This window comes from Anas acuta, chromosome W, assembly GCF_963932015.1.
Source record: "Anas acuta chromosome W, bAnaAcu1.1, whole genome shotgun sequence".
Lineage (NCBI taxonomy): Eukaryota > Metazoa > Chordata > Aves > Anseriformes > Anatidae > Anas > Anas acuta.
This window is the reverse complement of record NC_089016.1, coordinates 28615880-28631389: the sequence shown is the minus strand read 5'-3', so window position 1 is coordinate 28631389 and position 15510 is coordinate 28615880. Positions and strand designations below refer to the sequence as shown.

Sequence of the window (15510 nt, the reverse complement as noted above, 5' to 3'; positions counted from 1 at the left end):
AATTTTGTCCCTTCTCCTTCCAACGACCACCATCTCCATCCAATCTCTTGGGAGATTCAGCCCCAAAAAAAACAACGTTTTCTCACTTTCCTGCAGTTGTTTGTTGCTGCTGCGTTAAACAACTGTCCTAATTCCCCTCCAGAGGTACTCGTGTTTCTGTGGGCTGTGAAGGAATTGATGTGCATAACTTTGTCTACCAATTTGGCAAGTATTTTGTGATGAATGGCCCTAAATAAATGTAAGATGATTATCATCAGAAGAGACTTCAGCGTAATCATCTTTTCAATCAGCGTAATTGCACAGCTACAACAACTTGATCCCGAGAAAACAAGGTTGCAAAATGTTTAGCTGTAAAAACAGGCAAAATAGAGATAAATGTAAGATATATAGTAATTCTGTTTACCACGACGACACTCTCCAGCAGTCATATTCGCCGTACTACACTGCTACCTGTGAATACGTTGTGACACCGGGGTTATATTGTGCTTAGGAACCTGGGTATCTCAACGGGAGGCTGCTAAACATTGCTATTTTTGATACTTAGCCCACACTGACAGATCTTAGAGGGAGCTTAACACATTCAAAAATTCAATCTGGATATTGGGAACTTCAAAAAAAAAAAAAAAAAAACCTAACCTGCACGCCTGACTCCAAGTTCAGTACTTTTTGAATTAGCAGAAGAGCACTTTTCAAGGCATTATGCATCACATTTTTATTGTATAAATATTTGCGTGAACAGCTGCCCGTTTCAGTTTTCCTGTTTTTTTTTTTTTTTCTGAATTTAAGGACTGTGTTCCTGGGGAAAAGCAGCACTCGGTGTGATGGGTGTCCTGGAGAGCTCACCCTGGCCTGGAGACCCTGCCCTGGGAAGGGACCAGCAATGGAGACACAGCAAACTCTCAACCAGGCTATACTGAGCATATCCAGGAGGGCTTGGGGGCTAGAAACATTTCCAAAATTTTTTAAAGATTGAATTTAGGTTATTTCAGCTTTGTTCTGCTACTAAGACATTATTTGGAATAACGTGCTTTGGAATAACGTGCCCTGTGCTTAGAGTTGCCATCACTCTCCATGGCACCAGTGGGCTTCCCATTTTATGGAAGACAAGTCCAAAACTCCTGCTCCGCTGAATTGGGATGTAAACCCTCCATGCCATCCAGAAAGACACTTATAAGGTCAAAATAAATCAACAGGTATGTCTAGATCTCTCTTTTTTTGGTCAGACCATGGACTAACTCTTTTGACTTCCACCATTTTCCAGTGGAGTTTTTTTCCTTCATGTTACTCAAGGTTTTTGGAACAAACCATTGTAAAATCTTGAATAATGAGCTGCTTTTTCCAGAACTGCTTTTTTTCAAACTTGCTTTTCCTACTTTTTTTTTTAAAATGAGTTTTAGTATGCTTTCTGAGGTACTAAAACCTAAATCCATTTGATCCTACATATTCTTTCTCATCTCTCACTCCTCCATTTCACTTCTGTCTTTCAAATGTTTCAGTGACTCAAGTATTTTTTCTGAAAAAGCAAGTGCTTTTTCCATGACCATTATATTCAATAACCATTTCGACTTGATCATGTCAAGGCAAAAAAAAAAAATCAAGACGTCTGTGACCACAGCAGATCCTCATCCTCCCAGGTCTCCAGCACCTGGAAAGGGGTCAGAAAGTCTGTTGGGATAATAGCATAAATCTTTTTCCTCTTGCATTTTGCCTTACACAGTCCAAAAATACTGAGAAAATAAGCTGAGCAATGTTCTCGTATGAGAAAGCAGAGACTAATCGATATTTCCTGCCTCCCCAGGTATCCCTTGAAGAATTTATTCCTGAAGAAGGACATCAGGCCAGCCTGGGATGTGCAATGCTGTGGGGGCATTGGGAAAACCTGGTTTTGAAGGCCCCTGTCTCCCACTTTTGACCACACTATGTGGCAGACCTCGAGACATTCAGCTTTGAGCACTGAAGTTCTGCATCCGTCATCATTTAAACAACTCAGAGCACGAGGGTTTGTGCCTTCTTGTCTTCCCATCCACAGCCAGCACCAGGTAATGAAGGAGACAAAACATTGTGCTAGCGAGAGCTGAAGAGCTCGAAGAAGGCAGAAATATTTTTAAGTTTGCTTTTTCAGCGTGTATAAGCTGGCAGACTTCTGGGAAGGACCCTGGGGTTTGGGCAGAAAGGCACAATTAGATGAACAGATACCACATTTCCTCTCGAATTTCTACTTCTGCTTTTTCAAGGTGCCTCCTGAGGTAGCTGTCTCAGCGATGTCTCAGCATAGCAGGAAACGCAACCATTATGCAGGAATAACCCTCCTTATAATTTCAAGCATGTCTTCTGAGATCCCTCCTTGCAGATGCTTGCCATGTTTTTGACCTTAAGAAAGTTTTTGGTTTTTCTTTCTTTCTTTCCTCAGAAGAGGTTCTTCTGATAAATGGGATACTTTTTATTGCTTCTCCTAGTAGCAAAGAGCATTGCAGACTGCTGCATTATTTGTTTAGGAAGCAGCTCTTTGAAAAAAGATCTGAATAGCTCATCCTTTCACTGATGCTACTCCCAGAATTTGCAAAATAGCTTCAGAGCCAAAAGCCCGAGGCCGTCAAAGGAAATAAAGAGGTAAACTGAACACCTTCTGCTGTCACTGCGTGAGACAACGCGGCTTTTCGGGGGCTGGTATCAGGCTATAAATGTACTGGCAGCTGTTTTCACACAGGAAAACACATGAAAAATGCACATTAAGAGTTTCTAGCCCACCACCACCGAGCACAGGAAGGTTTCAAGCAGGTGAAGAGCAACACGGCTGCCCAAGTCCAGCACGGTGGAGAGTGATCTGCAGACAGCCAAATTCCACGCTTGACTGGACTGTGCTTCAGCTCTGAGAGCTGAAACAATTAGTGTGCTGTTTACTCATGAGATGAAGAGCAACGAGGTGTAAAACTGCAGGTGTGCCACCACACAACCGGCCTTCAGTCCCTCTTCGGGAGAAGCAAAATCCCCCAAAGTCCCCGCACAGCCTGGGAACCCTGCAACGGGCCTTCAGGCCGGGTGAAGGACAATGCAGGCCTCCATTTTCTTTGGGATTTGGAAACACAGCTGTATATTTGTAGATTTTCTTGGGATTTGGAAACACAACTGCCTGTCCATGATCTTCTCGGTGGACTTTTTGAGGAGCTTGGTATGGCCACAGGCCCTGCTCCGGGCATGGGGAGTTGGAGGCCTCCTGTAGGCCTCACCATGGCGGCAAGTGCTGAAGCTCAATCTTAAATCTCCCATTTATGGTTATAAAGAGGAACGTCATATATATAAAAAACTCATGTCTATATTCCATTAGTACATTCCATTCCATACACAATTCATCTGGATAGTTTATAATGGTCCATTTCACAGAAAATAGCTTTTTTGGAAAACAATAGAACAATCAAAATGTACTGAAATTTGCTAAGATAATAAAAAATATTTGTTCAAAATTGTGTATGTTTCCTTTTATCAGAATTTCCAGGGGATGCTATGAAACAGCTGTAGTCCAAAGGCAGAAATCAGCTTTTTGCTCTTTCACAGATCTAATTCCGATGGCCACACATTCCTGTTTACAAGTCCTATATTGACAAAATTGGGACTAAATTTAATATGGGTTTATCAAATGAAAACCGGGGCAAGATAAAACAGAGTGAATTAATCTCTTCTTCACCCAGTTTGCCTCTAAATTCCAGATCAAAATCATAAACAGAGTTTGTAAGACTTAAGGAAGACTTGACAATAGCTCCTAAGAAAGCAGCTGGCCTTCTCCTACATACACAAAATTTGTGATAAAAATTCTCTCTTGAGCATCTGAAACTGTAATTTTTATGCTTACTTTCATATTATCACTTCTGCTGCCTTTATGATGGCCAAAAACTGTTGAAGTTCTCCCCAGATTGTGCTCTCTGCCCCATCGCCTTTACCTCACGCAGGCCCCTCGAGGCTGCACTGCCTCGTGTCCTGAAACCCCGGGGTTTTTGCCCCAAACCCCTCACTTGTCCCACAGCCTCCAACTCTGCTCTGCTGCCACAGAAGTGCCTTTTTCTCCCTGAACTTCACAGCCACGTGCCGGTGTCGGAGATGGATGACCTACCAGAGTTAATTCGTGTCACTCAATACGAATTGCATTTGTGGCAGAGACGGCCCCCAAGGGCCTTGTCCAAAGCACGGAGTAATTTAAAAGGCTATCGCTGACTTCAGTGAGCGTCGCTTCAGACCCGGGATGATTAAAGAATTAGCTTTGATTATTTCTGAGGCAAACGAGCTTTTAGGAAATCTGACTTTGTTTATCTCGCTGCTCGCAGTACAGTTACAGTGAGACCTGGCCTCGGTGACTCGTCTTTAATAGAGTTGCCTGCAGATCGAGTGAGGGCCTCAGACTTTCTCTTATAAGAATTCATCACGGAGGTCATTGAAAAGTGGAAGCTGAATTTAGATATCAACAAGCCTAGGAAACAAACCACAAAAGGCTGAGAATTCCTTCTTCTATACTACAGCCTTAAAGAACTGCGATGAAGTTTATTTCACCTACCCAGACAAAAGGCAGGATTTATGTCCAGGTAACACCAAGAGGGACTGATCATGTTTAGCTCATGTTGTGCATGCTTGCTATCTGCTAAACACCCAGCAAGAAGGTTTAATTTTTGTAACTTAACATGGCCAGGAGGCGGCTTTCCTGCAGGGAGAGGGCAGGGTGACCAGAGGTGGACGGGGTTGAACAGCCAGGACACAATTTCTATCACCTTAATTTCACTCCCTGCTAATCCTACTGCTTTCCCAATTATAGAAAGCCATTGTAGCTCTCATACCTATAGGTATCTATAAGTGCAGGATCTATAAGAAGCACGATAACAGCTATTTTGCTATTGTAATCAACCATGAGCTATCCAGCATGCATTTAGTAACCACCCTACACGCTGAAGGCTGTGTATCGTTTTGTATCTCGAAATGATCTTTAAAAAATGCAGAAACAGGTCTTAACATTGCTTTATCTAACCACCGTGACACCGTGTAATTTATTATTTTCAAGTGAATAACAAATCACGGTTGTATTTTAAGCACCATGCAGGCTGAGACTCTGAGCAGCTGGCTGGGAGAGGAAGAGCTCCCCCCAAATGTTTAAAGCAATGAACTGGAGCTTCTGCAGGCTGCACCCTTCTGCAGGCTTTGAGACTTTAGCAAGGGTCACAGCTTCCCCAGAGGAGCAGGATGCACAAAAGGGAAATGGCCCAGAACTCCTTCTCTGCAGTCACTCGAGGAATATGTGCTCGCTTGCCATATGCAGAGTGAACCTGTCATGCTTATTCCCTTCTCCCCATTAATTACACCGCAGCACACGAAGGGACAGGCAGGTGTCTCTGCAGAGAGTCTCATTTCGTTAATCCCCGTGGCGGAGGTAAGATCACACTTCTGTGGAACAGAAAAATGCTTTGCCACATTTTCTGTGGTTTTCTACCCACAAGCATCCGAAAACCTCTGACTTTTCTGCAGCATTACAGGGAATGAAGCAAGCAGAAAGTCAGGAGCAAGGCACTGCTTCTACTGACACCAGTTTCATGGGCAGAAGATTTGGGGCAAGTACAGAGAAATAATGGAAGATGGATAGAAGAGTGGCTGTGCTACAATAGCTGCACAAAGCTATGGTGCTGTGACAGCGAGGGCAGAGCTGGGAGCTCAGAGGCTGCCTGCCAGAGGCTCTTTTTCGAGGCTTTGCCTCTCGAAATCACAACCAGCTGCGATGGGAGATGCTCCATGTGTTGTGCCACAAGGTCATTAAATAGCACTCAAGCAGCAGTACAGATACGATGAAAGAGGGAAGAACTAAAACAAACACAACAAACTCAATTTTCCATCTAGCCTTCCTTTTTCCCTCATTTTTTAAAAAAGTGATGCTCTTTCAATCCTGTTTTACCAGGTGATTCTTTGTGCTGAAGCCTCTCCTAAGTTTTCTGAGCCTGCCTGAATATATTTTAAATGCAAATTCGAGAAAAATATATTGATAATTTACTCTCAGGCTTCTTTGCAACCTAACACATTTACCTTTTAAAAGCAGTTTTTATCTATTCAAAGCTGACATTTTCAATTTGTGTGTGCTGTGGTGCAATAAATCATACCGAGCAAAACCAGCTTTTAATTTTATAATTTCGATACTTCTTTCTGCCTTTACGGAGAAGATTATGTGCTGAAATTAGACATCGAATTTCCCAAATTGGCTGAGAGTGGGTCTCGCCTGCGGGGATGTGCTGCCTTGTTGGTACCTGGTGCATGGTGAAACCCTCGTGAAGAAATAGGGTAACTCCCATGGGTACTCCAGCTTGAAGCCCTAAATAATGCTCTTGTTTCCACCAGGAATTTCCATGTTTCAAATTAATGTAATTCATTAAATCGGGGTATGATGGCAGCTGGTAAGTGAAGCTAGGATTTGAGGTTGATCTCTCACTTTGCCTTTGACATGAGCATAAAGTGAGAGTTCAAACCAAACGCACCTCCCAGCATCACCTCCAAGTTCTCCCAAAGTCCCTGTGACCGTTTCCTTGGGCAGATGTCACAGAAATGAATGATGTTCCGGGTATAATTGAAATAAATACTTACGAATAAACAGGTCTAGAGGAAAAAATGAAAAATATCCTAGCAACACACTTTCCAAGTACTGAAAAGGGGATAGGAGCAGAGGAGCTGTGACTAATCAGACACATTCATATTTGGCAAACATAATGATAATGCCTTGAAAAGTTGACTAAACTTTGCTATTATTAAACGAGAGCTGCTGTTTTGAGGGTAAAGATGATTTATGATTTCTCACCGTGAGCCTTCTGAACTTTAATCTATAACCCACAAAAGGGTGCAGGAAGAGCCGGGGAATTATGCCGAGCTTAATTATATTTAACGTGAATTATTCAGAAGTGCAGCAGAGAGACTAAAAATTTATTTCATACAAAGCAGCTTGACATTTTAATTGGTCCTTCAGAAAAGAGACAAAACAATTTCCTCTCCCGAAAATTTACATCTTCCCCATCAAAGCAGCAGCCTCAGCCGAGCAGAACTTCATTAACAAGATTAATTAGCGCGCCGGCGCCTGCCTCCTCAGGTGTGCAGCCCAGGTGAAAGGCGGCGGCGCGGCGGGGATGCCGGGAATGAAGGCGACAGATTGAGGGCACCGTACCTTGGTCATTGGCCATTTTGTCGGGGTGCTCAACTGCAAGAAAGAGACAACGTCGTTAGAGCCGGGCCGCTGGCGAAGGGAAAACCCCAGAGCAAAGCATCCCCAAGCAGGCAGCGCAGGGGGGAAGGAGGTTTTTTTAGCCTTCCCTTTTCTCAAAGAGCCCCATGCTCCACGTCAAATATTTGCACAAAGTTTTTACAAAGGTGAAAAGTTGCCCCCGGTATTTTCTCGTTCTCTCGTTCTTTGATATGCCATCATAATCTGGGAAGTTTAATTAAGCAAGAAAGGAAAAAGAGAGAGAAAGAGGCAGAGAGGAGAAACTCCGGTTCTTTGAATAATTATGGCCAAATCACCTGCAAGCTGAACGCTCAGCTTGACGCATATTATCATTGTTTCAGCCTTCTACAAAAGACTTTAAAAGTATTTACATGTTTTTGCATAATAACCATAAAAGATAGCGTGATCTGAAGTGTGCTCGACAAGACTTCAAATTTCAATAGATACATTAAAAGCCTTCCTTTTTCAGCTTCCCTTGGCTACATGAAGAGCTACGAGCATCAACCGGTCCTCTGCTTAATGAATATGCAAAAATATGAAATGCGGGAAATTGGGGGAAAAAATGTCATTTGGTGCATGAAGCTGCAAGTTTGATCATGACCACCTGCAGGTGCAGGGCATGCTGAACCCCTCGCTGCTAAAAATGTCTCTGAAACCTCTGCTAGATCGTGGTTTTGTGCTAGGGAACGATGAAGGTGCTGAACTAGCAGCAGTTTACATCCAACCTGTCCCCCAGACGGCCACATCCATATTCTCTCCATATGTGGAAGGGGGAAGAGCTCCTTCAATGACCCCCAAACCCGTTAGAGGGCACTGCAGGGCTGGGAATGGTGCCCCACAGGCCCATGGGCAGCCCCTGAGGTTTTGGGGCTCCGGCTTTAATTAAAGCAGCTCAGCCTGGTTGTAAATGCTGGCCGGAATCCAGAAGAGGTGCAGCTCAGCAGAAGAAAGCACACCTCTAAGATTTCCTTGTTTCTGCAACAGAGGAGAACACTCACTGATAAATTATTTGAAAGACCGAAGAAATCCTCCCTCCTCTCTGCCTGTCACGGGTTCATTCATTCCCCCTGCAGCTATCACATTTCACTGGGCAGTGGCAAAGAAATTTCGGGTTGTGTTTGCTTATTTCTACTCAGTGAATTGCTGAAAATGATTCGTTTATGCACCATCGAGCAATGTAACACTGAGACAGTCTCTGTTCTCTGCCACAGACGTGTGTATAATATTTATCGAAATTATCCAGGTATTTTCTCACAAAGGAGTAAGAAAAATCCCAGTAATGACTTCAAGTTTGGGCCCAGGTTACCCAGTCAGAAAGCTGTGGGGTGTTTCATCACATTTTATCCATCTTCCAGGCTCCTTATAATGTTTGCATCAGACTCTTCATGCATGCAGTGATAAATTTAGCCAGCCAGAGCATAAAAAAGCAGATCCTCGAGTGATGTAAACTGTCACAGATTGATTGAAGTTCACGGTGTAATGGTGATTTCCATAAGCTAAGGATTTGCCATTTGCTTGTGTGTTATCATCAGTGGAGCCGAGGTGGAAGAACATAAACTCATTGCTCCGTGGGAGCGTTATTTACTACTAAACACACCTATTTCTCACAGCCCACTACGTTTTCATTAGTAAAGGGAAGTCACTACAAATACTTACATGGCAACGGCCTGGTTTCCTTGGAGGAACGTTATAATGTATGAAATCAGATGTTGGGTGACTTAGTGGATCTTTGCTGCTTTTTTCCGTTCTTCACAGCTTAAAACTTTCTCTGATCAGGACGTATATTTGCCATCAGAGCACACATTCCCATATGGCTCCTACACCTCTTCTGTTAATAATCATTAAGGGCAGGAAACCAACGTTTCTGCATAATTCAGAACGCACTCAAGACTTCAGAAAGTCTTTTCACCTCAAGTGCAGAGATGTATTTGTCAAAAAAAAACAGCTGAATATTATTGAACATGACATGTTTAGGGTGGTTATCATTAAATATTCATGGCAGGGTATTAGACATAGTCCTCGTAGGCAATTACGAGATGCAACAAATGTATAAATTCATCTTTTTGGTATCTGTTGATGCTGTCTGATCCAGAATTCATTTCCCAAATGAGTTTTATGGTACTTTGTGTAAACATTACAAAATAGGGGGTATCTAGTACATTAATCTTTCAGTTTACTTAGATATCTGAGTCTCTATATCTTTTGATATCTCATTAGTCGGTGGTTATTATATTTTGATGCCTCGACTCAGCCTAACAGCCTTCTGCTTGGCACAAATTGCGAGCATGAAATTAAGTTGGCACCATCCGCCTGATGGAGATGAAGCACCCACAAAGTGCTATCTCTTCACGTTTCATGGCAGTGGAGAATGAATAATCACGATCTTACCCGTAATTCATTCAAAGGGAAGCACGACTTGGACAAGGAAGTCCTGCAAACCTGGGCTGGCTGCGATAAGCTCCGAACAAATTGGTACATTTTTTTTCCTTTTTTTTTTTTTTTTTTCTTTCTGACTCGTGCTAATTCATGAAAACTGTTGTATGAGCCTTTTCACTCCCGGCCTGAATGGTCGGCAGCACGCTTCGTAGATACTGATAGCAGCGAAGCAGAAAGGGCAAGCTCTCTGCCAGGGCTGCCGAGGACACTGCCTCATTCATCCAAATCCCTCCTTCATGGGAAGTGCCAGGCACCCGCTGGACATGAAAGATGAACTCGAATATGAGCTCTTGCCCAACAGGAAAATAAAAATAAAAGGAGCGATGGAGGGATTGCACGTCCCCCCTTTTGTTCAGTCATTTCATTTAGGTTTTATACAGCCCGCGTTAACTGAAGTCACTTATAACTGATTAAAAAGAGGCTTGAACTTGAATGCTAATTCCCAGGCTTTTGTGTACAGCTTTCATTCTGAATTTCCCTCTAACCCTGACTTTGCAGGTCCAGCCTAAATCCACTTCCAATTCCCTTCTGCCAAGATGTTATTTTTATGTGCAAACCCCTGGATTTCCTCCAGCAGATAGAGCGCTGAAGTGCTCTCTCACACGCCACGCTTCTTTCCTGGAACAGGTTTGCTGTTTATGCCATTCGACTTTTTCATTAATTATACCTCTTTTCAGAAGTAATTTCGTACCTTTGTGCAAATCGGTGAGTGACAGTTAAAATAGAAGGAGCAGAGCTGCTGCAAACATCCCGCTCCCCCCTCACAGCAGTGTTGCTTACACCTTCATATCGAATCATTTCTGGGGAGATGATGTCCTCAAGGGAGGACAGAAGAGGAATATCTCACTGTGCTAATTAAAAATCGAGCTGGCTACGAGTCCTTTTGCTCTCATAAACACAGTGGCCTGGTTAAAACATGCGCCAGCCAAAAAAATTGGGTGCCCCTGCTTTGCCGGTCACTAACGGGGAGAGATCCAGCAGTGATTTCTGTTGTTAATAGCAGGCACTGAAAAATATCTGGGACAATTTTCCCCATGTGAAGTCAGATTGCATCTCAGTTTGCTGAGATTTTTTAATTCTAATCGCGTGTGCCTGCTCTGTTGATAGGAGTGAGTCATTGCCAGCTCCTACAGTCACCTGAGGATCCCAAAAGAAAAGGTAGGTCCCTGGAGAAATCCAGGCACATCCAATTAGCTCTACCACTGATGGCTGGAAGTTAGTTGGTGTCAGAGCGCTCTCCCCAAGTTGATTGAATCTAAAACTACGGTTACTGACTCATTATGTGGTTTACTCTTGTCAACTACCATATGCAGCGGTTGGCTTTCATCTCTCAATAATAGTTTCAAGTAGTAGGAGTTCTTCTGGCTGCCGTGGAATTAATTGCAAAGCTCCCACAGAGCCAGAAGAAAACCGGAGCTAGCATTAATATCAGGATGACATAGATCCAAACCTTTCAGCGTCCGGAAGAAAACGGGATCGGAGAGAGGCCCCACTCCCTTGGCGTTGCGGGCTTGGATTCGGAAGTAGTAGACGGTGTCCAGGCTGAGATCCATGATCTGGTGGGTGAGCCGGTCCCCGCTGATGGACTCCATCACCCAGTCGTCGATGGGAGCATTCTTGTCCAGGGTGTAGAAGAGGATGTAAGCTGAAAAAAAAAAACAGCCTCTTGGTTAGTGCTTCCTCTGCAACGTCCGTGTAAAATGTAGATTGATTAAAAACCATTATTTTCTTTTTAAAAGCAGCAACAGTGGGTGTCTGATCAAAATAGCTTCAAAGGAGGCGATGACAATTAATTCGTATTTGTCTATTTTTACTCCAAAACAACAATTACAGCATTCTCTGCAAGAGATAGGGGTTGAACAAATATAAAAATAGGTAGCACACACTAAACGGCTCTGTTATGAGCACATTTCTCAAGTACAGGTGCACCATTCAGTCTGATAAATGCCATAAACCATACAATGCAAGTCTTTAGGGTTTCAGTGCTGAAATAAAATGAAATGGCTTTAATGATGCACATCAAGTACTGGGTGCTCACGGGAAGCCATGTAATATTTCCTGGCACATCTAGGGGAAGGATTTTTGGGAAAAGAATGAAGAACTCAAACTCAGACTTTGGGTAACTGGGGCATTGCAATTACTGCTTAGGACTGAATAAAACTTAAAAAATTTAGGATTTAGGGAGTAGAAATAGCAGTGTTAGGAAACAATGGAAGTTTGGAGGAAGAACCTTCTTGGCAAATGATATTCTGGAGATAAAAAAAAGAGCCTGGAAATAAGGCTGAGAGGTAAAGCATGCCCTATGTGATAACCCAGCCTCAGCCAGGTGAACTGCAACACCAGGCTCTGCCTAACTTTAAAAATATCTTTGTTTTCTTTCTTTTTTCCTTCTTTTCCCCTCTTTCGTCCATGGCACTCTAGTAGCATGCAAAGAGGTACGATCTGATTTTGGTCTTATACATCAGCACCACAGGAGTGAGCTTCTGGAAGGCAAAGAGCCCAGGTGAATCTTCTGGACTTCATTTTGGTGCTTGGGATCCAAAGTTACTTAAAAATCGGTGTAAAGTTTATCATCACTACTCCTCTATTTTATTTTTTCTGAAATAAAGATGCTTTTCGAAGCTCTCATCCCACAGGAATGGTTATGCTGGTCAGGGACAAGTGGCACCACGATGGAAATGATAATGTTTTGTGTATTTTTTTTTCTATTTTTTTTCTTTGCTTGTTTACATCATGGGGTATTATTTATAGACTTGTAATTTGTGGTTACTAAGCAGTTTCACCGATCATGGTGTTTGGTTTGATACATACCAAGATATAACAGCCAAGTTTCTCAAATTAACACAAAAATATAGCTCAAACATTTCTACTCTCTGCAAGGAGTTGCTTCCTCTGCTTGAAAAGTCTACGAAAAATGTAGGCACAGATGCTGTAAAAAATCTTTATGAGAGCCGTTCTTCAACCAAGCACTACAAGAAAGAAACTTGTGCTTGGACGTCAAGGGACCCCAGCTACTCTCAGGTCTGAATGCTGCTTTAGATGGAAAAACTCCACAAAAGTTGCTACCACCAAACCATTTCACAATTTAAAAGTCAGGAAAGCTTTTTATTTATTTATTATTTCTGTCTTTTAGCCAGTGGGGATTCAGGAGCGTTAGCACTCAGGTGTTGTCCAGCAGAATCATCGGTTATCCTCTCTAAGGACCGAACTGGGTTAATGTAAACAGAGCCATTTCCCCAAAACATCCTCCCTTCAGACACGGTCACAGCCGATAAACTTCGGATAATGGAGGCTGAAATTATAAGATAATAATGATACTATGGAGGCTGAAATTAGACACAGCTATGCGAGTCTAACCTGAGAATCCGGATTGCTTGGCAACGTCCAAAGAGAAATAGATCCTGATTTTATTGGTAATATAAAGTGGGATGCTTCCCTGGTGTAACTCACCTTCCTCTGATGCCAAGGAAGCCCTGCTGAGTTACAACTGGTGAAAATCTGACCCAGTGCTCCTCACATCTAATTGCTCGCACAGGGCATCATGCTGAAGCCTTCTTGCTCTTACATTTATATTTCTCAGTGCTTCAGGAGTGTGTAGCTGGGTTATTGGTAGGAACGCACACTTTCTTCCGCGTGCAAATGCGTTCTAGAGCTGGTGTAAACCGATTGTTTGGGGTAATGAGGCCATAATGTGCACATTTTTGTAGTTGAACAATATTTCTCCCAATAATTATATGCCTCTGAGATGTCTATTAGCAGCCTAAAGTGATCATTTAAATGCAAAATCTCAGATAGAGCCCTACTGTATTTTTCACCCGAAATTAACGTTAAAGGCTTCTAATGGATGTCTTAATTAGGCACTAAGGTTATACGCAACATTTTGGAAAATAAAATCTGTCACTGTGAAGCATCCATTAAGTTCAGTTCTTGTCAGTCAATATTAAGTCATTTTTTTTCCAGATCATCATCGCCTTAAATTGTTATTGTAAAGTGAAATATCTCCCAATAAATTCTCCCATTGTGTGCTGAAACAAGCAACCTACCATTAGGTGTATTATGTATCACATTATTGCCAAACAAAGTACTTATTATTAGTCATTTCTAATTATCACCGAGCAGCATGTACCACAAAACCTTTGCTGAGAGGGCTGCATTTTTAACTTAAATCACTGTTCTTAGCATTTAAATGAATATTTGCATCCTGCAAGTGATCTTGCAGTGTCTCTAACGTTGCCTCGACTCCTAGACCAAGTTGGCTGATAAAAGTAAGAGAAAATAATATCAGATCGGATAGGATTCTGGGAAAAAAACAGATGTTTCTACTAAAAATAGGGGAATGAAAGCAACATACAATCAGAACAGTAAAAGGGAAAGGAGAGTAGAGGGTAATGCAAATGCGTACCGGTAATTTTCCCATTGGCTTCTAATGGTGGCTGCCAGCTGACAATGACGGCTCGGGGCTTCCCTTCCCGTGTAATGACTGTCAAGTCCTTGGGTGCAGAGGTTGGAGCTGAAAAGAACGAAAAAAAATTGAAAGCAACGGAATGAAAATAATGAACACCGAGCAGGTGGTCTCACAACGCTTGCATCGGTCGAATTTTTCAAGAACAGGATCCAAAAACAACCAAGAAACACATCCATTGGAAAAAAAAATATTGTTGTCAGTGATAAATTATTAAGCAGGTGACTGCTCACCTGTTGTTTGCTGGAAGAGTCTTTCTCCCCATGAAGTAGACAAGCCACAGATCTTAGATCTAGATCACAGCTCTTAGAGAAGTCTCTTAAACCGATGCAATGCCCAGCGTGATGCAAGTTCCCTCATCACTAAAAAAGCCTGCTTTATTATTGTCACCATTATTATTATTACTAATATTATTTATTAGTAATATTACGATTCCTATCATTAGTACTATTATGTTCTAAGAGGGTTGTGTTGTATTTAAAGGGAATTTGGCTCGCAGACAGGGACCACCTCGCTATGCCAGGGAATTTGCAAGAGACGACCTTTTCTGTAAGCTAGCCTCATTTGATTTTCAAAGCAAATTTTTCCTTCTCTACTTTTGCTATGTTTGTTCTGCAATATTCTCCGTCTAAACGATTCTATTTCTCCCTAAATGCATCCATCAACCTGTGTGGAAACAACGTCTCTCTCTTAAATACTGTTTTCCTTTCTCTGATTTTAACTTCCTTGACATGCTTTCATGGACTTATTCTTTCCCTTTTCAGGCTTTTTGTCATTTAGGAGGTTAAACTAGTAAAGCTTGTTCTTAAAGCCTCCTCCCATAGCATAGGTTTTCCATTCTGGTTTTCGCCACGTGAGTCCCTTTGAGTGGCTGAAGCTGAGCTCTGCTTTCAGCAGATTGTGAGCAGAAGATATCATGAGAAAAATCAAAGCTTTAGATGTTTCCCTTAGCACTCATTAACACCCCTCGCATCAGCAAGACTTGTGTAGGCAGAGCTGGGGATGGATCTTGGCTCCGAGAGTTGCTTTTGAATTATGGGCATAGCAATTCTCTCTAGCCTGTGGTCGTAATCTCTAGTGGCTTCTGTATCGATGCTGATATGTACATTCTTTAATATCATTACGGGAAATTCAACATGCGGCATGGGTACAAAATAGGCAATAAAGATCAGCAGTGCAGGATGCCCTTAATTAACAGAGCCGCTCCATCAAGCTCAGATAATTGCATTGCGATCACATGGGAAAATCTAAGGACACATATATTCCCTCTGATTTTCCCTTTGTTAATTAACTGGCGTGTACTGTGGTTTTCATTAAAAAAAAAAGAAAACACACACACAAAAACAACAAAAAAACAAAAACCAGATCAATATTTACCAGC

At 42.3% G+C, this 15510-nt stretch overlaps 1 protein-coding gene across 2 annotated transcripts in view; it reads right to left on the bottom strand.

Annotated features, from left to right (window-relative positions):
- The window catches only part of DCC (DCC netrin 1 receptor), a 347209-nt gene that overhangs the window by 27424 nt on the left and 304275 nt on the right, over positions 1-15510 (bottom strand). For both annotated transcript variants that reach the window (XM_068665177.1, XM_068665176.1), the window contains 3 exons: positions 14070-14177; positions 11118-11312; positions 7175-7207 (listed from right to left, as the gene is read on the bottom strand). In XM_068665177.1, coding sequence (XP_068521278.1) covers positions 7175-7207; positions 11118-11312; positions 14070-14177 — 336 coding nt within the window. The remainder of the gene's footprint in view (positions 1-7174; positions 7208-11117; positions 11313-14069; positions 14178-15510) is intronic.